The sequence below is a fragment of the Canis lupus genome, chromosome 23 (genome assembly GCF_003254725.2).
Source record: "Canis lupus dingo isolate Sandy chromosome 23, ASM325472v2, whole genome shotgun sequence".
Classification (NCBI taxonomy): Eukaryota; Metazoa; Chordata; class Mammalia; order Carnivora; family Canidae; genus Canis; species Canis lupus.
In genome coordinates, this window is record NC_064265.1 from 26581644 (window position 1) to 26605372 (window position 23729).

Sequence of the window (23729 nt, forward strand, 5' to 3'; positions counted from 1 at the left end):
GAACTATGCCAAAGAGCAAGAATGTCTCTAGTTCCCCAGCCCAGAGGTAATCTTGACAGGGACATGTGTAGTAGCCTTGCTACTTTGGTGGCTGGGTCTCCAAGGAGCTGGGGAAGGCTCAGGCAGCCTGACCTGAAGACCGCACCAGACTCCCTGGAGAGCTGCCTTCTGAGCAGTATATGGCTCCCCAGGAAGACTTTTCTGCAGAAGAAACTGTCCTGAGCCGTGGACATAAGGATTCCCAGTCATTGGCTGTTGAATTTCTTGGTGATAAAGTATTGTACCAATTTATTACTTTATAATTATTTTTCTGGCAAGCTTGTTAGTTCCAAGTCCATTCCCTAGAGAAGGGCCTCTGTTAGCAAAGCTATTAAAATTTCTGAACTTGATTGTGTGAGAACCAGCCCCTCAGTGGCTCCACTGTACTGAGCACAGCTAGTTGTTTTATCCAACATTCATTCTCCCCTTCTACCTTACTAACTGAAACTTGATTTTGCTCAGGACAGCTAAAAACAGTAATCTACCAAGACCCCATTGCTGTTAGTAATAGCCTTTTAATCTAACTCTGGTGGAAATATATTAGGTAAAAACATTCTGGAAAAACTATTGTTTTACTAATTTTTTCTAAAAGGACAAACTTGGCTGACCTCTGCCTATCTGCATTTCACTCTTTCCTGCTTGGAAGGTGATGTAATGTCCAGAGGTAGAGTGCCCTCATTGGATTATGAGGCCAAAAACCACACTCCAAGTAGGGCTAAGTGGAAGCAGAAGATGCTGAGGACTGGAGACCTGGGTGGCTCAGTCGGTTAAGCATCTATCTTTGGCTCAAGTCATAATCTCAGGGTCCTGGGATTGAGCGTCAAGTTGAGCTTCCCATTCAGCGTTGAGTCTGCTTCTCTCTCTCCCTCTCCCTCTCCCCCTCCTCTCTGCTCTTGCTTTCTCTCTCTGCCAAATAAATACATAAAATCTTTTTAAAAAACAGAGTGAGAGTATTAAAAAAAAAAAGAATATCCTGAGAATATTGGAGGTCCCCACTGCCCTAGGACACTTCCACCAGCCAACCCAGACCAGCCCAGGAACTGCTCATCCATTTTGCCTAATGGCCAACAGCCATATGGCCTAGACAGCCATATGTACCTCAGTGGCCTCACACATTTCCAGAGCCTCTGGCTAGTTTGACCTGCTGCCATGCGCCAGCTGGACAAATTCTCAACATGAGGACCTTTGGAAGAACCAACAGAGGTATGTGGCCACTTGATCCTGTTTTCTGTCATTCCCCCTAGAAAGGTGCTTTTTTTGATCTCAGCAAATGTTCAGTTGCCCTTGGAGCAGTCTGTTCTCCCCACAGGACCAGAGGGGGTCTCCACAGGCCATTTGGTTGAGCCAAAAACATAGACCTGGGGCCCCAGCCAAAGAAGAGCAGTGGTTCTCAAAGTGTCATCCATGGATCAGCAGTATCCACATCAGCTGAGATCTTGTTAGAGTGCAAATTTGTGGACTCAGTGCCAGATCAGGAAACTCTGGGGAAGGGCCTAGCAATCAGTGTTTTAATAAGCCTGACAGGTGATTCTGATGTATATTCAAGTTTGAGAACCACAGACCTTCTTTTGTCTCCACCTTCTTTTAGCAACTCAGCCATGCAACGGGCTGGTCCCTAGTAGTGAATCTCTTGTCAGTGGAAAACATCTGAGCAGATTCTGCAAGTCTGGACTCTGGGCCTGACTCTGCTGCCCTTGGCATGACTCAGCCCTGGTCAATTCTCTTCTGTAGGCCTCAGTTTCCTTGTCTGGAAAATGAGTAAATCAGGCTAAACAGGAATTATTTAGTGACTAACACACATCAAGTGCTTCACCCAGTGTCCAGGAGGCAGTGAGCGCTTAGGAATGGCTACCCTGCCGTGATACATGAGTGTCTTGAGGAGAAGCACATTGGACTGCATGGAGGTTGGGATTGGGAGAGATAACCCTGGGATCAGGCTGGAGTGGCCCCCTTGAGATCCTTGCCAGGACTACCTTGCCTTGCCTGGCTGCTTTGCCTTCAATGTCTTCTCCCCCCACTTCCTTACTCATTGTCTCAGGGCTCTTCATTGATGAGTTACCTGTACCTGAATCCTCATCTGGAGGGAACCTTGACGATACAGGCTCCAAACCCCACACTGCATGGGAGCCCCACCCCCCACCAACCCAGGGTCTAGGCCCACCCGAGGAGCCGGGAGGAGCCCATAGCCACCTTGCTGGCTGAGGTCGTCCACCAAGATGATCTCCTTCAGAAAGGCCCTGGGGACCGTGTCAAGGATGCTGTGCACCGTCCTCAGGAGGGTGGACCAGGCCTCGTCGTGGAAACAGAGGATGATGCTGGCTGTGGGCAGGCTGTCCCAGGGGGGCTGCTGCAGACACCTGCAGGGAAGAGAACCAGGGAGCCATGGGAAGAGAAGACTACAGGAGCATTGGACATCCTCTAACTCACTCCGTAAGCCCTGGCTGAGGCTGCTTTAGTCAGATGGCTCTCCCCCAGTTCAGTAGCTCCCTGGGTTTGCTTGAAATTTCCATGTAAAGAGAACCCATCACACCCTCACAATAGTGCTGTCCACTGTCTTCCAATCCTCAAATCCCTAGAGCAATGTTTTATCCATGCCTCACTCATAACATTTGAGAGGTGTGGCCACCATTCCCAGCCAACAACCATTCTAACCTGTAAAATGGGAATGAATGACATTATCAACCTCGTAGAGCTATCCTAAGGCTTAAACAGGATAAAGTACACAGTAAGTGTCCCATGAACACACATTGTCATTTATTTAAGGGCAAGAACACTATTTTCTTTATTTTTGTATCCATATAATCTAGCATAGCACCTGGTACATAATAAACATTAAGTATTATTGTTCTTGAAGAAAGGCAAGGATTGAACATTTGTGAGTGCCAGTAATATGCCACATACTATGCTAAGGCCCTTTACACATATTACTGCTTGTTTACACTAAAATAAGTCTTTGGCCCTTACCTCATTTTGTGGATAAGGAAACTGAGGCTCCGAGAGTGGGCAAGACTTATCAAAGCTCACACTATCAGTAAGTGGCAGAGCTTTAAACTACCCTGGCCTTTCCCCTCTGCTGGTTTGTGAGTGGATAGGTGGGAGTGTGAGGTACCACCTCTGCCCTAAGCCTGCCTGGGTTCCCTCCTTCCTTTGCAGATGAATAGGATGCTCTGTATTTGCTTTGCATTTCATCTGCTGAGAGTTCTGAGTGAGACCACAGGTGGAATAAATTAGAACAACAGTATGCATGGAGCAGTGTGTAGTTCACAATTGTTCACAAAAGGTGCTTTTTTCTAGGTAGCTTTTAAATGTCCCTCCCTGAGGAGTATTTGCATTGAGTAGGGGTTGTCCTAAGGACCTCCAGCTATCAACACCTAAAGGCAATTTGTGATGGTTGACCTGCTTGCAGACAGACAACCAGATTAAGGCTGGCCCAGCCTGAGGGAAATGCCGTGCTGTTCCCTCTGCCTGCTACAGTTCTAACCAAGGCTGAAACTCTCAATGTGCAGGACACCTGCATGTAATTCCAGGCAAAAATCCTATGCTGGGGGCTGGTGGGGACTGATATTAGGTAAGTACTTTAAGGTAATGACAAAATAGAAATCCTAGATTAAAAAAAAACCCAAATGTAAGAATATCTCATAACCAGCTGTCAATTATTTTATTAGTTTATATATTTATGCATTATTTCTTTCCCTAAAGGATTTGAGGTCACTCACAAGGAATATGTACAATAAAATAATGATAATATAAAGTAAGGATGAAAAGTCAGGAGGAGGGAAATAGAAGTAAGAATAGAAGGCAAGGGGCACCTGGATGTCTTCAGTCAGTTAAACATCTGACTTTTTATTTTTATTTATTTATGATAGTCACACAGAGAGAGAGAGGCAGAGACATAGGCAAAGGGAGAAGCAGGCTCCATGCACCGGGAGCCCAACGTGGGATTCAATCCTGGGTCCCCAGGATTGCACTCTGGGCCAAAGGCAGGCACTAAACCGCTGTGCCACCCAGGGATCCCTAAACATCTGACTCTTGATTTCTGCTCAGATCATGATCTCAGGGTCCTGAGAATGAGTCCTACAACAGGCTTTGTGCTGAGCAGGGGCGTCTGCTTGAGATTTTCTCTTTCTCCCTCTGCCCCTTTCCCACACACTGCTCTCTCTCTATCTCAAATACATAAATAAATCTTTAAAAAAAAGAATAGAAAGTCAACATTTGGAGAAAGAAGATAAATATATAGGCCATAAGGGCCTTGGAGTTTCCAGAAACTTTCTTCCAGAAAGAATTTTAAATTTGAGCTTCCTAGTAGCCAAAGGAAAATAGAAGTTTATTCTGCAGCAGAATTGTCACCATCAGAGAAGCTATATGCCAAATCTTTTTTAGAGAAAGTGATTCTCTTTCTTTTTTTTTAAAGATTTTATTTATTTATTCATGAGAGACACACAGAGAGAGAAAGAGAAAGAGAAAGAGAGGCAGAGACACAGGCAGAGGGAGAAGCAGGCTCCATGCACTGGGAGCCCGACGTGGGATTCGATTCCGGGTCTCCAGGATCACACGCTGGGCTGAAGGTGGCGCTAAACTACTGAGCCACCAGGGCCGCCCAGTGATTCTCTTTCTAGTACCTTTTTTTTTTTTACAGTTTATAATTTTTATTTTGAAATAGTTTAAGAATTGTAAGTAGTTGCAAAAACAGTACAGAGAGTTCCTGTGTTATCTTCACCCAGCTTTGCCCAGTGGTGATAGATTACATAACCTTCCACCATGAGCAGAATCAGGAATTTGTCGCAGTTCAAATAGTATGAGCTCAAATAGACTTTGTTTGAACTCCAGAAGCTTTTACATCTAGCTCTAGTTTTTAAGAGAAATTCCTATGAGCTTTGGAAAGAAGTCCCCAACTGGGTGACAGTGTCCTTAGAAGCATCCCTATGACAAACAAAATAATGAATTTTTTAAAAAGATTTTATTTATTGTTTATTTGAAAGATAGAGAGTGAGTGAGAGAGAGAGAGTACAAGCAGAGTAAAGGGCAGAGGGAGAAGGAGGTTCACCACTAAGCAGGGAGCCAGATGTGGGGGCTTGATTCCTTGACTCCGGGGACCATGACCTGAGCCAAAGGCAGACGCTTAACCAACAGAGCCACTCAGGTGCCCTTGAAATAATGAATTTTATGTGTACATTCACAGGCTGCTTTCAGAGTTGTTTTTACATCACAAGTTCAAAATGGACCCCCCCCCCCCCGCCCCGTAAGGTTTTTGGGAGATTAATTGAGTCCCTGGTATGTGCTGTTGGCTCTGCTGAGTGACCCCGGCAGCCCCTCCCTGCAGTCACCTTCTTCTCCCCTCCATGCCCTCGTGAAGCCTCTCTCCTCCACCCCACCTGACTTTAAGAATGTCCACTCTGCACTCAGAATTGCTCTAGATCTGCTCACAAACAGGTTCAAAATTTCCTTTGTGTCCTCTCTATTTCCTTTGTGGTTGGGAGTGGAGGAAAATCCAGAGGTCTAGGACTGGGGCCTCTGGTGGCTGTGAAAAGAAATCATGCCTCGGTGAATTCAGTGGGTGCAAATCAAACCGAAAACATTACTAAGGCAATGGCTTGGGGGCTGGCTGTTTTCCAGCTCAGATAGGAGAGATGCTTAGGGACAGAGAGGCCTGCATGTGGCATTCTCACGGCTGCAGTTTTATAGGGACTGAGTCTGTCACTGGAGGGCAAACAGGGCCATGCCTTTTGGAGGGATGGGTCTTTTCCCTCCTCCAATCCACCGATCACAAGCACCAGAAACAGCACCAGTGTGTGGTGTGCGTGTGAGTGCATGCATGTGTGCGTCCTTGAAGAAAGTGGTTAAAGAGCTTAGGCTTCAGACTCATATTCAGATTTGAATCTTCACCCTGCTGCTTCCTAACCCCTGGGGTAATATATTCAATATTTACAAGCCTTAGTTTCCTCCTCTGAACACTGGATTATATTTACCCCTTGGGCCTGTTGTGAGAATCTAAGAATAATTATAGGCACTCCATAGACAGTGGCTCTTTTATAGCTCTCTTGGAAAAAAATGTAATTAGCATGTATACTGTATTTATGATTATCTTTGTAAAACATAATAATCTTTAAGCAACCACCCTACAGTGTAGCGTTAGATGCTGCCTGAACCACTTTTGGAAGACTTGTTTTTCCACATCTGCACCAGGGGAATGCTCCGCTTCCAAGCTTTTGTAAGGAACAAATGTTTAGCTTAGCACAGTGCCTGGCCTGTAGTAGGGGCTCCATCAGTAAAAGGGATTCCTATTGAAACTCTAGCTATTTGGGACCACACTCCTCACACATTCCTCAAAGTCAGGAGACAGGAGAGCTTTCTGTCCTGCTAAATAGCTGGTGAGCCCAGGGCTACTGACTTCCCTTCTTTGGCCTTGGGGAACATGCTCCACGGACCAGGAGTCTAGCTGATGATTCAAGCCATGGATACTGGGGCATCGCCACTTCCTAGCTGTGCAAATGACCCTGGGGAGCTGCTTAGCGTCTTGGTGCCCTGGTTTCCTCAGGTGGTAATAACAGCACCCACTTCGCAGAGCTGCTGTGGGGAGGATTGGCCTTCATAAAGCACAAAGCTGCCATCGTTAGAAGCTGTACCATCACTAAGAAGATGATCATGGAAGCTCTTCCAGCCTGGAAATTCTGTGTTCTTGACTCTTTGGGGCCCACTACAGGTAGGCGAGGGGAAAGCAAGAGGAAAAGCCAGGGAAGCCGGGATTTCGAAGAGAATTTGGTTAAAATTCCTCTCACTCCAGCTGTCTTGCTGGAGGATTTTCTAGGTCTTGTGGAGAGATAGAACTGTGCTCTTGCTTCACAGTTAGAGAAGATGGAGAAGAGATGAATGGGATAAAGGAGTGTGACTGGGATAACTTGACTAAGCTGCCAGCTTTTGTTGAAAAGCCAAGTGGGTTTCTGAGAGCTGTTGCAAGGCTAAGGGAGATGCCCCCCAACTCGAGCTGCGGTGATGAGTGCCCTGGCAATAACAGTTCAGACACAACTGTCACCTGCTCTGCAGAAAGCAGCTCACACAGCCTCCAAGACATAAACAGACAGCTCTGGGGCACCTCTTCAGGCAACCGCAGGACTGCTGGGAGCCGGAAATAACAGTGGAAATAATCTAGAGTTTCAGGAGAAGACAAGCATGGGCTCTGAGTGAATCCTGTGGTTTACCAAAAGGCCCAGCACTCTTGGCAAAGTTCTAGAGTGCAATGCTAACTATTAGAAACAGAAGTTTGGCAAGGCCTTGTGTCTCAGGGCACATTAGATACTTTTCAGAGGAGCCAGGAATTGATTATTTTGTTTCTGGTGAATAGAGTGACTGGGTGGAGGGGCCTGCAGACAGTGTAGGCTGTGTAGCCTCCAGATACCAGTGGCAGGAAGTCGGACCCACTGTATGCATGGCCTTATGGAGGGGGTCCATGGTCATCATTCCAGGGATGGGAATCATCAGCCTGTGGGTAGCCCTGAGTCTTGCGGGGATGGGCAGATAGGATGAGCCCCCTCCATGCCCACAGACCCAGGTAGTAGCACAGAGTGGAGGAGGGTGTGACACTTGATGCCCTGAAATTAGCTAAACCCCATTCACCTTGCTCAAAACCTGTCAGTTTATCATCTTGGGAAAATTCTATATGTCACATGGACAGAGATCAAGCTTTGGCATTAAGTTTTAACCTTGAATCTGTTCTTATGTGGCTTGGGCAAATGACATAAGCTCTCTGATAACCATCCTGTCCTTCCTTTCAACAATTTCCAGATCCACAGACCCAGTTATATCTATAATAATTAAATCTTTTTTTTTTTTTTTGCAATCCTTTTGATTCTAACAAGTCCTTTTTGAGCATGTAATATGCTTAACCTCCATTTTCTTATCTGTAAAGTGGGGGTGTTAGAAGGGTCAAATGAGTTAATATATATAAAGTACTTAACCCAGTGCCTTACTCATAGTAAGAGTTCAATAAATATTAGTCTTTATTTTTTCTTGCAAGCCTTCTGTGTGCCAGGATGCCTCTCTAGGCCTCAGTTTGTTTATCCATAAAATGAGGATAACAAGTAAAGTTACTTTAGAGGGCTATGTAAAGATTATATAAACAAAGAGATGCTTTGTTCATACCAAACTTTCAATAAATGGAAACTGTTGCAGTTTTTTTAGGTTAGTGTTGTATGCTGGCTAGTTTCTGGTATTGCTTCTCATCATAGAAGACTGGTCTGGTCAGGTGTTCTAAAAATAATGATCCCTGATATTTGTAGGATTTTCCCATGTGCTTTGTCATTTAATTCTCCTTCTCATCATGGGGGCTGTTGCATTGCCCAACTCCAGGGGGTGCCATGCCCCCACAAGACCACGTGATGGTGCCTCTTGGAGTTGTGCAGCATGAGGGTGCAGTCTACCACAGAGGATCTCAGACAAGTGACTAGAACTCATATAGATCCCCTGCTGGACCCATCCTCTGTATAACACTAGCCTAGCAGTGAGATGTTCTCAATTGCTCAGGCAGTCTTTGGAACAAAGTCCTGCTGTACACCCAAGTGGCCTTGGTGGCTTCCATTTTGTTTTGTTAAAATACAGGAAGAATTCTCCTTGAGAGACTAAGGCTTGTGATAGCAAGCATCCCCTCATCCCTTATTTGATATGAGTGGGTAAGGTTGAGGAGATCCTGAAGGAACAGAAGGAAATGTGGGGCCCTCATCACTTGTGTTTGGGGACCCTGGTCCCCTAATATCACCATGGGGACATGAGGTCCCTAAGGAGAAAGAGGCACAAGGAGGGAGGTGGGGAATGGGAGTAGAAGGCAGGTGGTACTACAAACCTACCATCTGCTTCACAACTGCTCTTCCTGCCCACTTCCCACCAATTTTTAGAGCTTTGAGGGGTGGGGAGTGAGAGGTGTAGGTAGGCCAGAACGAGGGAGAGAGGTTAAGTAGTGATTCAAAGAAGCTATTGGAAGCCTCTAAAAAGCAAGCAAAAAAAAAAACCCAAAACAAACCCTCTAAAAGTCCAGCCAAGATTGTTTAAAAGGGGATTTAAAGTTCATTTAGCGCAACTCCTCCTTGCAAGTGCTCTTTTGTTGGATACAGAGTGAGCACACACTCAAATGTCTACAGAGACTGTCAGACAGCCAGGGTACAGTGACCCGACCCACGGGGGTTCCAGTGAGCTAGAGACCACATGGCCTCCCCAAGAGCAGCCAGTATTACCAGGAGGAAATTCAGCTCAACATTGCCAGATCTTTCTGATTTTCAGAAAAAAGCCATAAGCCTGAATTGTTTATGGGAAATCTCTCAATTTTTAAATGTTGGTCACACTTCCAAAAAAAACCTGTGGCCAGGGGCGCCTGGCTGGGTCAATCATTAGACCATGTGACTCTAGATCTCAGGATTGTGGATCCGAACCCCATGTTGAGTACAGAGATTACTTAAAAATAAAATCTTAAAAAAAAAAAAAAGTAAAACTGCAGCCAAACAACATATCTGCGACAGAACACAAGCCACGGGCTGTCATTTTGTGACATCTGAGTTATCCCTAACTCCAGGGACTCCTGTCCCTTCATCCCAGGCAAGACTTTGCCTTCTGCGCATCTTTTCCCTTGAAGACCCTCCTGCTGGGAGCTGGCACTGTGATTACAGTACAGCCTGAGCCAGGAGACTGGTCTGGAAGGAAGAATGTGAGACTAGGTGTCAGAGGGCATGTATCATGTGCGCTGAAAGAAGACCTATGCCATGCTCAGACCTCTGAATCCCTTGTGAGTAAGGGAAGTAAGGGACTTTGAGCTGGTCCATAACTTCTCTGGTCCTAGTTTTCACATATGATGAAGGAGGGGTTCACTCACTATGCAATGTCTAGACATTTCCAGCTTTGCTGTCTGCAATCTGTTCTCGGCACGGGGGATTGGGGAAATTAGGGTGTAATGTCCTATTAATATTCACTGTAGCCATCACCCAATGAGCGTTCCTATACACCAAATGCTTGCTAAATACATACGCTATCACATGTAATCCTCCCAAGTGCCCTTTGGAATAGGTATTTTCATGTGTGCAGAGATGGTCACTATAATTCTATAATTCACCCTCATATGCGTGCTCCTTTGCAACATGACTCTGCCACTTTTCTCATCAAGAGGGGCGACCTATTTCATCACTCCCTGAACCTGGCTGATCTTGTGACTTCCGATAGATAGAATGTACTGGAAGCGATATTCTGGGACGTCCAAGGGTAGATTCCAAGGGGCCTTGCAACTTCCACTTGCTGCCATAAAATGCAGTGTAAGGAAGCCTATCTACTCTAACAGAAGTTGAGAGGCCACTTGGAGAAAAGCTGAGGTGCCCCAGGAGGGGACCAGGGTCAGCTGCTAGATACATGAGTGAGGCCGTCTTGGATCCCTCAAGCCCACCTGGCCTCCAGATGAATGACAGCAGCCACAGGAGGGACCCCAGATGAGGGTGGCAGAAGAAATGCCCAGCTAAGTCCAGTCCTAATTATAGACTTGTGGATAAATGGTTATCGGTTTAAGCCACCAATATTTTGAAATAATAATTCTATGGGCATAGAATTCATATATCACAAAATCCACCCTTAGAAAAGTATACAATTCCGTGGTTTCCAGTATATTCACAAACTTGTGCATCCATTACCAGTATCTAATTTCAGAATATTTTCATCATCCCCAAAAGAAACCCATTACCCATTAGCAGTTACTCCCCAACCCTCTGGCAACCACCCTAGCTCCAGGCAAACACTAATTTGTTTTTTATCTCTATAGAGTTTCCTACTCTGGACACTTTATGCATATTAATGAAATCACACAATATGTAGCTTCTTCTACTCAGCAGAATGTTCTCCAGGTTCATCACTATGTAGCACATGTGTTAGTATTTCACTCCTTTTTACTGCCAAATAATATTCCACTGTTTGAGTATGCCACATTTTGTTTATCTAATTGCCAGTTGATGGACAGTTAATGTTTCTGTTTTGGGTTGTTTTGAGTAATGCTGCTATGAACATTCATGCACATGTTTTCATGAACTTATAAAACAAGTTTTTAGAACATAGGAAATATGTTTTCAATTCTCATGGGTGTATACCTAGGATTGGCATTGCTGAGTTATGTGGTAACTGTTTAACATTTTGAGGGGCTGCCAAACTGTTTTCCAAAGCAGCTGTATCATTTTGCAATCCCACCAGCAACATGTGAGGGTTTCAGTGTCTTCACATCCTTGTCAGCATCTTTGATTGTCTTTATTTTAGCCAGTGGGTGGTAAAATGGAATCTCATTGTGGTTTTTGATTTGTGTTTTTCCTTACTGGCTAATGGTTTGAACATCTTTGCATGTGCTTTTTGGCTATTTCTATGTATTCTTTGGAGCAATGTCTATTCGAATCTTTGCCTATTTTTAAATTGGGTGTCTTTTGGTTGGGTTGGTTTGGAAGGGTTCTTGATCTATTCTGATACAAACTCCTTATTAGATTTGCAAATATTTTCTCATTCTTGGGTTGTCTTTCACTTTCTTAAAGCACAAAAGTTTTTATTTTCATGAAGCTCAATTTATCTGTTTTTTTAAGCCATTAAATTTTGAGGTGGTGTGTATGTAGTGCTAGATAATGAATACACAATCCCATTTTAGAGATGAGGAAACTAGAGCCCAGAGAGCTTAAATGACTTGTTTTAAGTTACATAGCAGATACCTGATTGGGCAGTCTGACTCTTCTTCAGTTTGGTTGCCAGGAAGCTCAGAGTAAGGAATAGGATATTTTGTCATTGAGAAGGTTCCATGGATTGCCTACCTTCGATCTCATTTTCTCTTCGATCTTGACTTTCCCTCTTCCTATCCAGTCATCTAACAGATATTTAATGATAACCTGACACCTGCGAAAGATGAATTAAGCAGGTATGATCCTTGAAGCAGAACCTATGGTGCCCTGCCCACACCTCCTTGAGCCATAGCAGTACAGCAGCCTGCCTTCCAATTGCCTAAGGGCTTTCTCTGCCTACTGGAGATGCTCTCTCCTTTGTTGGCCTAAAGAGCTGGAGAATCGACCTCCCACCCTCTCCTGAGAGCTGCCCTCAACCAGTGACTAAAAGTGCTGAGGTGGGCACCTGGGTGGCTCAGTGGTTGAGTATCTGCGTTTTGCTCAGGGTGTGATCCCGGGGTCCTAGGATGAAGTCTCACATCAGGCTCCCCACAGGGTGCTTGCTTCTCCCTTTGCCTATGTCTCTTCCTCTCTCTGTGTGTGTCTCTCATGAATAAATAAATAAAATCTTAAAAGAAGGGGTGGGGGCAGAGGTATTAATACCCAGCAACCCTGACCCTGAGGAGGTTGGACACATAGAGATGTGTGTTTCGTAGCGCCTCGCAGGTTCCCAGCAGGCTGAGCCCTGGCTGCCCACAGAAATAACTGACCTTTCATGGCCTTCTATTTTCTGCTCCATGGTCCTAGTCCCCAAACAGGGCTCCCTGGCATCGTTTCCAAAACGAATTCTCCTCTCAGGGTTTGCTTTGGAAGAACCCAAACTAAGATAGTCTCTGATGTCATGGAGTTTATAGCCTCTTAAGCTGATAACCAAATACTTATCTAACAGCTGTAGCAAGTGCGCCAAGGAGACACTCAGGACTTGGGCAGTGATGTGAAAACCAACACCTGAAGGGTGGCCTGGATGCAGCTGAAGGAAGGTGTGTGGGTGGGGAACAGTGTTCCTTACTGGCAGATGTCACAGCCCCTGCTCAGGCCTGGAGGAGAAAAGGAGATTGGGTATACCAGGAACTGAAGGGAAGATATTCCAATTTTATTTCCCCTTATCTTGATTAACATTATATTCATAGCAATTTTTCTATTTTTATGATGTATTTTTAAATCCTTGAGGGAATAAGGTTGGTAGGTAAACAAACTCTCTCCCTGGGCAAGAGAGAGCCTTGCAAGGGGCCATGGGCAAGTCATTTAGCCTCTCCACATCTCACATTCTTTGTCAAGTGGGGATGCACATTCTCCCTGCTGTGTCTCTGCCATGGTTTTGCTGGGGCAATCAGTGAGGCGGTGCACAGGGATAGCTTTTGGACATTGCAAGGTGGTACCCAAATGTGACAGGTAGTTGTGAAGAGGTTCCATGAAGAAATGCATGTTCTTATTATTTACTAATGGGGTTACTTTCTTTGTCTTTCAACCATGTCGCTGGTGGATATCTTACTCTCTCAGTTATACATCCAAAAGCTCACCCTGACCTCATTTGTCCATCTTCTGAGTGCCAGCAACAGGGAAGGAAGACCGAGGGCTTTGGAATCAAATCAACTCAGCTTTGAATCCTGACTCTATTTACATATCCTAATTAGCCAACACAGGGATGCTGATAGGTTTCTATTACCCAGGGGTGCTGCTTGGATTAAAGGGATCATCCTGGCCCAAGAGGGCGGCTGAATAAATGTTAGCTTCATAGCTTCACAGTCCAAGATCAGAGGAGTCCAAGGTCTGTGTTTGCCCTCTCTGCATGCAGCTCCAGGATCCCCTGTGAACTCAGAAAACGCATTTGGGTGATGATTCTGAAAAGGATGAGTCACAGCTTTGCACCAGATGGCCTGGCTTTGGCACAAACACTGCCCCCCACCCTCCAATTTCCTCACCTGGCTAGGGCAGAAAGGTTTCTGCTGGGTTTTCTGTTTGGGGGTTACTGACCTCCAGCCTCCACCAAATAGGCAGGGGTCCCCAACTCAGATGAGTTTCCATACTGCTGCCTTGAGCCCACCAATGTAACAACCTGGTTGCTTATCTGCATCCCACATGCACCCCAAGCTCCTTGGGTTTGGGGCTGGGTCTTGCTCACCTTCTCACCTTTCATAGTTGCTAAATAAATATTTGTTCAATGAATGAAGGTAGACATTGGTCTTGCTCACAAGGAGTATACAGACTGGTTGTATAAACAGGAGGGTAATACATAGAGTCAGTCACATTCTGTGAAAATCCCAGGGCTCAGTGTATTTTGTCTGTAATTGGTAGGGCTCATCTCAGGAATACTAATTCTAGGCCAGGCCTGGAGATAGAAGGGCTGGGACACAGCCTGAGGATGATCCTTTGAGGGATGGACAACATTCCTACAAATGAGAGAGAAGGATGGGACGGGCTGGAGCCTATAGCTGAGGCTAACGCTGCCAGCCTATCATTCCCCAGAGTTGGAGAGAAGTCACACAAGGACCGCACAGTCCCCTTCTCTTCATGGGGTCCTCAGAAGCCTCACAACCTTCTTCTCAGGGACTCCAAGCAGCTGTGGCTTTGCTCTGATCCTGGCTCCCCAGCCCTGGAGTAAAGATGGGCACTGCCAGGGAGTCACTGGCCTGAACCCTGACCACAGCCTCTGAGACACCCTGGGACAGTAGTCCCCCTAAAGGCATAGCCTCCCCCAAATGGTGACCAGGTGAACTTTCTTGCTCCTCTATATCAAGGAGTTTGATATTCAGACATAGAGAGAGGGTCAGCAGTTGGTAGCAGGTCATAGAACGGGCAGGAATCCAAAGATGAGGCAGCAGAAGCCAAAAGGCTGCCCAGTGCCTCTCGGATGTTAACATATACCTGATCCACCTGCCCGCCCTGGGGCATCTCTGCCAATGAAGATGAGGCAGCAGAAGCCAAAAGGCTGCCCAGTGCCTCTTGGATGTTAACATATACCTGATCCACCTGCCCGCCCTGGGGCATCTCTGCCAATGAAGATTTGGATCTAGGAGGTCCGGTGGGGCCTGCGATTCTGCACTTCAGGATCTAGATGCTGCTGACCTCTGGACCAGAGCTTAGGTAGAAGGCAGTGGTTTCTAGTGGCAAGACATTGGCAGGTAAGTGGCTGTGAGGGCAACATGAGCAGGCTCTGGGGACAGCAGCCCCTGGAGGGTGTTGGGAAGGCCCAGGCCGAGAGGTAATATGGCTTGGGAGCCTCTTTCTTTTCCTCCTCCCGCAGCCCCCTGCCCTCCTCCACAGATTGTCCCTACACCTCACTCACCGTGTCTCTGCTCCTTTGTACCCCAAAGGGAAGCTGCACATTCGAGTCACTTAGGAGATTCCCAGTGAATTGTATTTAATTGGTTGATCTGAGGTGGAGCCTAGATAGGCGTGATGATTTATAAAACTCTCCAGTTGATTCTAATGTGCAGGCAGGGCTGTGAACCATTGGCCTCATCAGAGTTCCTGAAACTCTGACATGAATGTAAATCAGCTAAGGATCTTGTTAAAAAATAGAGATTTTCATCTATTTAGTAGGTTTGAGTGGGGCCTGAAGTTCTGCATTTTTGATGCTGCAGGTCTGAGGACTAGACTTTCAGTGGAATTACCAGTTTTCCTAAGGATTAAAAAAGATAAGACGGGAGTTAACCACCTCTGATCTGATCCCCAAGCCTCACCTGAAGCACAAAGACTCTGCTGCATTGACTACCAGGAGTACATTTGATCTCAGAGAGTTATAGTCAGCTTGTCTATACCACAAGCCCACTGAGGGGTGACAGATCCAGGGTGGAGATCCAGGAGGCGTGCGGGGTGGGGGGCAGCTCTCCCAGCCATGGCAGCGCTAGGCTTGAGGAGTGAAAGCTTGGAACGTGTGTATTCGCTTTGTGACTCGGCTGGCCAGGGCTCGGAGCCAGCACTCCGACTGTCCACACTGGGTTGTCTTCCCTCCCTTCCTGGTTGGGAGGGTGGATAAGCTGAGTCCCAGCACTAGCTGTCTGCCCCAGCCTGCTGCTTCTTGCCCTCCCCTCCCTGCCCCTGTCCCAGGGCCGTGGCCACTTGCTCAGATTTATTGATGCCTGCCTGCCAGCTGTCTTCTCTGCCTTTTGCAGCCCAGGTGTCAGAGCCAACAAAGGGGTAGGGAGTCAGCCTGGGGTGGCTCCCTGCCTGCCGGGAACTGACCAGACAGGAAGGTACACTAGACACAACCCTCTCCTTGACAACAAATCTTTTTGTATTTTTAAAGACTATTTATTCATGAGAGACACAGAGAGGCAGAGACATAGGCAGAAGGAGAAGTAGGCTCCCTGCAGGGAGCCCAATGCAGGACTTGATCCCAGGATCCCAGGATCCCAGGATCCCAACCTGAGCCAAAGGCAGATGCTCAGCCACTGAGCCACCCAGGCGCCCTATGTTGACAACAAATCTGCTGCCAAAGTGGCCTCTGGACAGGAGGGAGGGAACAAAGGAGAGAAACCCTTCCTGTGTCTCTCCACCTGCTGTGAAATGCCACTGCCCACCTGGTGCCTCGAAGCCCCAGTTCTCAGCCCTGGCTGTGCATCACAACCACCTGGGGAGGCCCAGGCCCTCCCAGGGCCAGCTAAATAGGAATCTCTGGGAGTAGGGCCCCAGTATGAGTAGTTTTTAACACTTATCAGGTAATTCCAATGTGCCACAGAGTTTGTGATGATTTCACAGCCCGTGGGGGTAGAAAATAACTCTTTGATCAGAGATAGGACAGTGACGTGATGTCCACAGCTGCCTACTCTGACTTTTCTCCATTTCTCATTTCACTCCTAGGCCCTATGCTCAAGAATATGATAAGGACAACCTCTGTTTGGACTTGAATACAGAGAGGGGAAGTCATCACACATTCTATCTCATTCAACCCCACTCAAGGCTGTTATTTTAGCTACATTTTAGAGGAAACTGAGGCATACAGAAATTGAGTGGTCCCCCAGGGTCCCCCAGTAAGAGCTGGGGCTGGGATTCAGCCCCAGGTCCGCTGTTCTTTGGGTATATGAGTTAGTCACAGTTGTGGGGATATAAACCAGGGAAACATGGACCAAAATAGAACACGAGTTATAAATTGACGCAAGTAGGTAGTGCAAAGCCAGGTATGGAGCTGACATTTATATTTAAGTACAAAACTCTGGGTCGTGAAAGGGGACTGTGTTCTTCTCTGCCTCTCTTTTCTATTTTCCAATCCCAGGACTACCTCCTCCATGGAATCTTCCAGAACTCTACTCCCTCTTCACTCGCTGTCTATATCAGCAGTTCCCCAAACTAACTTTTAAAAATCAGATCACTGCCCTCCAACTCCGAACTATGGAGAGTCTCCAGCAAAGACGCTTGAAATCTACATTTTAAAAAAAGCAGTACTGGGGAATCTGACAAGTACATACTTGGGTGAACCAGTGATATAGCCCCTTGCTGCTCAAAAATGTGGTCTGTGGACGAGCAGCACCAGTACCAGCTGGGAGCTTGATGCAAGTGTAGCATCTGGGGCTGAACCCCTGGCCTACTACATTAGACTGTGCATTTTAACAAGATCCCCGGAGTGGGGGCGGGGAGGGGGGTTTACACATATTTTAAAATTCAAGAAGTGCAGCTCTGTCTAGCCTGTTAGGTATAGAGGGTGTCCTCAGATCAGCAGCATGAGCATCACCCAGGAAATTTGTAGAAACCAAATTCCTGGGCCTTACCCTTGACCTACTGAGTCAGGCACTGTAGGGGGGGAGCCCAGGAATCTGCATTTTTGTAAGCCCTCTAGGTGATCCCATGTGAACTCAGGTTCGAGGGCCACTGCCTGGACCAGGCTCAGTCAGAAGCCTCTGATCCTGGCAATCAGTGGCCCCATGCTGGATGCCAGGACGATCAAAGGAAAGCTAGGCCTAGAAGAGCCTTGAAAGCCGTCATGCCACACAGGGCTGAGTGGGGCAAGACCCATTCTTCCCCAACCCCCTCGTGGACGGCAGCTTTGAGGGACTGAGTCAACCCTAATCTTCAGACTGGGGCTCTTTATTTCATCTATGTATTCATTCACTTCTGGTCCCACCCGTGTCCCCAGGATCCTGCCCTCCCCATAGCATGGCCAGTCTATGGGGCTTCATGTGTTCTTATAAAGAATGCACTGGTTAGTGTGCATGGAGCTCACTTTTCCCAGGGATGTCATGCTACGGACCTCTTTTCTGCATCTTGCTACACTCCGCGTGGTGCTTAAAGGCCTCCCTCGATCACTGTTGTGCGCCCAGTCTGTGGCCTCTACCTCCCACAAAGTACCTCTGGGGCTGCACCCAGCTCCCCTAGCGCCCTCTGATGACGTGCTCCCGTGGCTTCCCACTCCTTAGTATGCCCAAGGACACTGTGACAAATGTCCTCCTCCGTGTCTTCCTGTGGACCCATGGGAGTTCTCCCTAAATTTGTAGGTGGAAAAACTTGAAAAACTTGAAAAAACTTGAAATGCTTTCAGCCCAAGTGACCTACCCAGGTAGTTAAGAACATGACTTTGGTGCCAGACACACCTGGTCAGGTAACCTGGCCTCAGTCCCTTCACCTTTCTGTGCCTCAGTTTTCATATCCATAAAATGGGAACGATAATAGGATCTAGCTTATGGGTTCATTATGAAGATTAAATGAATGAAAACCACTTAGCAGGGGCCCTAGCACATAGTAAGTGCTCAGATGAATGTTCACTATAATTTGGCCTTTATTTCCAGGGCCTGCCTTTTGATTGTTTGCACTGATTTTTTTTTTCTATTTTGGTTTTCCATCATTACTGATTTCCTTGCATGCCTCTTTTCAAAATGACCTTCCTAGAGGTCCTTAGAGAAAACCTATGGCCTGGGGGGTACGGGTGGGGGTGATAAGCAAAGGCCAGAGTTGGTTTGGAGATTTTGATGCATGAATTGGGGCCAACAGGACTTGTCTGGGTTAGGACAGGCTTGGTTAGGTAGGACACCCTGGGATGGGAGGTGCTTGGCACACTACAGCTGAAGACAGAGGTACTGGGATTTCCAGAATTCTCCTAGCCCTAGTGGGAAAGCAGTGCATACAGCTGTATTCTTCACACATAGCTGTTCTTTTATGAGCTGTATTTGGGCCTAGTTTTAAAGTGGTGAGGGAAGCAAAGTCGCGTCAACCTGGAGGGAGAGTAGGGGGTTATTGCCTCACTTTTGCAGATAACCCCTTGTGTGTCCTGAGAGGGGCCCCAAGGGGAGACACCGGCACCTGGACTGCAGAGGGGAGCCAAGAGGCTGGGGGCCCAGGCCCCAGCCGCACAGGCTGCATGGAGTGGCTGGGGCCAGCAGAGGGTGCCACATACCTCTACACAGAGCCGACAGCCGGCCTGTGATGACCAGGGCAGGCTGGGCACAGGGAGGCCAACTGTCCCTGTTTGCCTGGGACTGAGGGGTTTCTCAGCCAGGAAAGTCCCAGACAAACTGAGACAAGTTGGTTACCCTGGCTTGAAGAGGCAACCACTGAAGCGGTGCACACACATACACACATATCAGTGCATATTGTACACATGACACAAAATGTACCCACATTCACACCACACGTGCACAACACACACCCCTGCACTTCACACCACAGGCATAAACTGTAACACACTTGTACACACATGTGCACAACTTGCCCAACACATTTATAATATACACACAACACACTCAATGCACACATGCAACACACACCAAATGCGTGTGCACACATGTACCCACAAACATGTAAAATACCACATGTGTAAACTCACACCACCACATGCACAGCATACACAATACGCACATATACTACCTACAGGCACACAACACACATGCTGCAAAATTCACCCATACTTGTACCACATGCACACAAACACTCATGCACTTCACACTGCATGGATAGCATACATAGCACACATACACATATACAACTCAAATAATAAGTTTTTACCACACATGTGCAACACATGTAACCCACACTCATACAAGCACATCATGCACACGTAACACAGTCACAACACAGTATCATGCACTAGTATACCACAGAAACACAAACAAAACAAAACCCCAATTACAACACACACATGCACAATGCATATCACACCATGTGTAAAACATGCATGGTCATACAAGTACCACATGTGCCACTTCATACATTAACGTGCACATACATGTGAGAACATGAACACATCCACAACACACAAGCATATGTGACTACACACCATATAACTCATACCTATGCACATCACACCACAACACATGCAGTCACTAGGCACACAGGCACCACATAATGTACTACATACATGTACTGCACACAACACATAACTCTAATGCACACACAACACAATGCATACACAACATACACATGTACAAACACACACATACAATGCACACACAGATATGCATATGCACAGCACAGTTGCATAAGGCAGACACACACACAAACACACACCTGTAGATAGCCAGAGACCCTCCTGTTTGATGTTTCATTGCCAGCAATGATTGTTGTTATTGTTTATGATTACTGGCAAAAGGAAGACATTCATTCTTATTCTAAGCCAAAGAAAAAATGTATCCAAAGAATCTGAAAACAATATATTCTTCATTAAGCCATCATGTCTTTACCATCTGCATGGAAGAGACCTGAGCATTGAACAAACATTAGTAACCATTTAGCTTTGGTTGTAGTATATTTAAAACTTCTGAGAGCACAAAATTGCACTGGCGTGGACCTGGCTGGGCCTGGAAATTTCCTGAAAAGAGCCCAGTGTGGGGCTTGATCCCAGGACTCTGAGAAAATGACCTGAGCCAAAGACAGATGCTTAACTGACTAAGCTCCCCCAGGAACCCCAAAAAGAGCTTTTTAGCCAAGACCTGAAGTTGGAGCAGCAGGGTTGGGATGGGTAAAATGAGTGAGCACCCCCCCACACCCGTAATACAATCTAAGGAGCCACTCTCAGGGGCAGACCTGCATTTGCATTACCCTGAGGGTGAGTGCCCAACAGTGAGACCAACAGGAACACCAGGGATCAGAGGAGTACATGGTTTTGCTCTTGACTGCAGCTCTACATGGATCCATTCACCTAGAAGTTCAAAACATGTGTTTGATCGCAGGGAAACTCTCTGGGCTCTAGGAAGAGCAGTGGCTTATAGAGATGGGACTTCCCCGAACTAACCAGCTGCCTTGGCCCTGGATGCTGGACCAGAGCCCTCCTCTGCAGCCAGCCATGGTGATGGTGGGGGAGGACAGGGGATGTACAAGGCAAGCTCTGCATCTCCCTGGGTCCGGCCTGCATATTGTCACACTTCCCAGCTTGCCTTCTGTGGTGGGACCACACTCCCAGGCTAGGCTGCATCTGCACAGCATTCTAACCCCTGGGCACTGGGACTGTGCTCTTACTCTAGTAGACTAAGGAGGGCAGCATGGAGTGGCAGTCCAAGGAGACTGGAACTTCTTGGATTCAAAACCCTGCGTTGGTAGCTGCTAGCTGTGTGACTGGACAACTTACTTGACTTCTCTGTGCCTTGTTTTCATACCTATAAAATAAGCCTGATGGTGATACTCACACTCATCTTACAGAGTTGTAAGGACTAATATATGAACAGCTCTTAGATTAAAACTAGGCACATGGTAGGAGTCACATAAATGTTAGTTTCAATTGCTCTTTTGGCCCAAAATGAAAGCAAACAATAACAACAATCATAATATCAAAAGTATCAGAGGCAGCGTGTTGGAGCTAGAAGGTAGGTTGGAGAATGTCTACCCAGGCTCACTATGTGTTGTATGGATAAGGCTGTTTGACCTGATAATCCTGAGACAGGATTAGAACCAGGATGGGGAAGCCAAGAGCAAGTAAGGGGCCCTCCTTTTCGCACCTGGTTAAATCACTGGACTAACCCAGACTTTCTCACTCAGTGGTTCTGGAATGTGGTCTGAGACTCTGCATTTCTAACAAGTCCCCAGGTGATGCTTCTGCCACTAGTCCAGGGACCACACGTTGGGAATTGCTGCCCTAAGGACGGTGGAGGCAGAGTGGAGAAAGTTGGCATCCCTGAGTCCTCCGCAGATAACGGGCCTGGGGATCTGGGGAAGGGAAGCCAGGGCCTTACTTACAGTGGATGCCGTACCTCGGGCAGCGCCCTCTGCAGGGGGATGCGGGCACTGAGCGCCTCCTCCAGGCTGAGCGGGGTCAGCTCATCTTCAGCTACCTCCCCATCCTCCTCCTCCTCGGCTGCCCAGTCCTTCCCTGGAGCCTCTTCATCCTGCCTTCTGCTCGGCTGTTTGATGAGCCGGTAGGTCCCACCTCTCCTGCCCTGGGTCTTGTTCCTTCTGGCCCTGGGCGAGGCCACTGCCACCAGGAGCTGATCCTCCCGCAGCGAGATAAAGGGGGGCAGGCCCTCCAGGGGGCCATACTCTTGGCCCTCGTCCTCGGCCTCCAGCACCCATTCCTGGGATTCCCCGAAGTCCAGGCGATACCCAGCATCCGGGCTGCGCTGGGCGGCCCGGGCTGTGGCCGCAGGGTGCGGGGCGTGCGGCGGAGGGTGCAGCATGGCCACCATCAGCAGCGCGCACCCCAGCATCAGCAAGAGCAGCAGGAACTGCAGTCTGCACGATCCATGCCTGCATCGCTTCCTTAGGAGCATGTTGCTGGAACTTGCCAAATGCAACAGGTCATATTCGAGTTCGCTGCCTCCTCCCGCTCCAGGTTCCTTCAGGCTTGCAGGAGAACCTGGCTTCCTAGTTCCACCTGGAAGTTTTTTGCTGGTCACTTAACCTGCTCCTTTCCCCCCCATCTGACATCTGTGTAAGAGTGACTTCCACTTACAATCAGAAAGCCACGGGACCCAGGTCCCACCCTGGCTCCTCTCTGAGTGGACTCCTGTTAATTGCCTCCTGAAAGCCCATTCACAGGGTCTTCACATGGAATTGTTTTGCCCCTTTTACCCCTTTTATCTCCTTGGGGAAAAAAATTATTCCATTCTGCTCAGGTGTCTAGTCCCACGTGTTTCATCTCCCCCCCTCGCATGATTGGTCAGGTTGCTATGCGATGTCTTGGAGGGAGCTGGTGGGTCCTCGGTCCAGCAGAGCTGACAGTCGTCCTCCTTTGGACGCTTCAAGTCAGGTCAGATCAACAGATGTGAAGCCGGCAGGCAGCGCCTGATCTCCTTTCACACATAGCTCTGCGCTCAGCTGAGAGCCCTCTGCCAGACACATCGGAGCCAAGCGTGCGCCTCGCTCCTGGTCCTAATGCCCTCACTGTTCCCAGGCTTTGCACAATCCCACGGAACACAGCTCCGGGGCAAAATAAACACCGTCACTGCCAAGACCAAACCCAAACAGGAACATCCCAGGAGTTCAGATTTGAATCTCGTTCATAGGAAGACTTCTCTCCCCACCCACAGGGGCAGGAAAGAGTATTCCTTCCTGATTTCAGAAGGGCTGTATCTGTATCTATCTAGATGTAAACAGCTAACTGTTTATTTGCACCCTCAGCCTCCCACAAGTGATCTGGAAAGTTAGGCTGAAGTCTCCCTCCTTCTTGAGGACCGTGGTCCTCATCCTTCTGAAAATCAGGGAAGCTGGGGGGAGATGCTCCTATAAGCCCCTCCTGCCCCCAAGAGCTTCTAATGCCTCCTGTACATGGCCAGTAAGGGGAACCATCAGGAGAGAAGGGGCATGTTCCTTCAGTTGTGAAACCTCCTTCATTCAACCAACAAATATTAATGAGCACCTACTATGTGCCAAAACTGTGCTGGGGCTGGAAATCCAACAATGAGTAGAACACCAAAATTTGGGCCTCAAGGAGTTGACATTCTAGCTAGAGAGACAGGCAGATAATTAATTTAAAAATGCAGTGGGCCAGGTGGTTTGATAAGGGCTAAGGAGAAAAGTGAAGCAGGGGAGAGCTGGGGAGCATGTGATGGGAGTTGACGAGGGACACTGCGTAGCGAGGAAAGGTTTCACAGAAGAGTTAGCATCTGTGTAAGGAGGAGG

At 47.5% G+C, this 23729-nt stretch overlaps 1 protein-coding gene across 5 annotated transcripts in view; it reads right to left on the bottom strand.

Annotated features, from left to right (window-relative positions):
• GALNT15 (polypeptide N-acetylgalactosaminyltransferase 15) overlaps positions 1–23068 on the bottom strand; it is a 48523-nt gene extending 25455 nt beyond the window's left edge. Inside the window, exons 1-3 of one of the 5 annotated variants that reach the window (XM_025448917.3) lie at positions 21849–21880; positions 20718–20817; positions 2230–2396 (exon numbers count right to left, since the gene is read on the bottom strand). Coding sequence is in view for 2 of the 5 variants with exons in the window: in XM_025448915.3 (XP_025304700.1) it covers positions 2230–2396; positions 21849–22378 (697 nt within the window). In the remaining 3 variants the exon portion in view is untranslated. Of the gene's footprint in view, positions 1–2229; positions 2397–20717; positions 20818–21848 lie in introns of all 5 variants that reach the window. The other 4 variants (XM_035704908.2, XR_003137392.3, XM_025448915.3 and 1 more) reach the window with 4 other exon arrangements.
• Between the last annotated feature and the right edge of the window lie 661 nt (positions 23069–23729).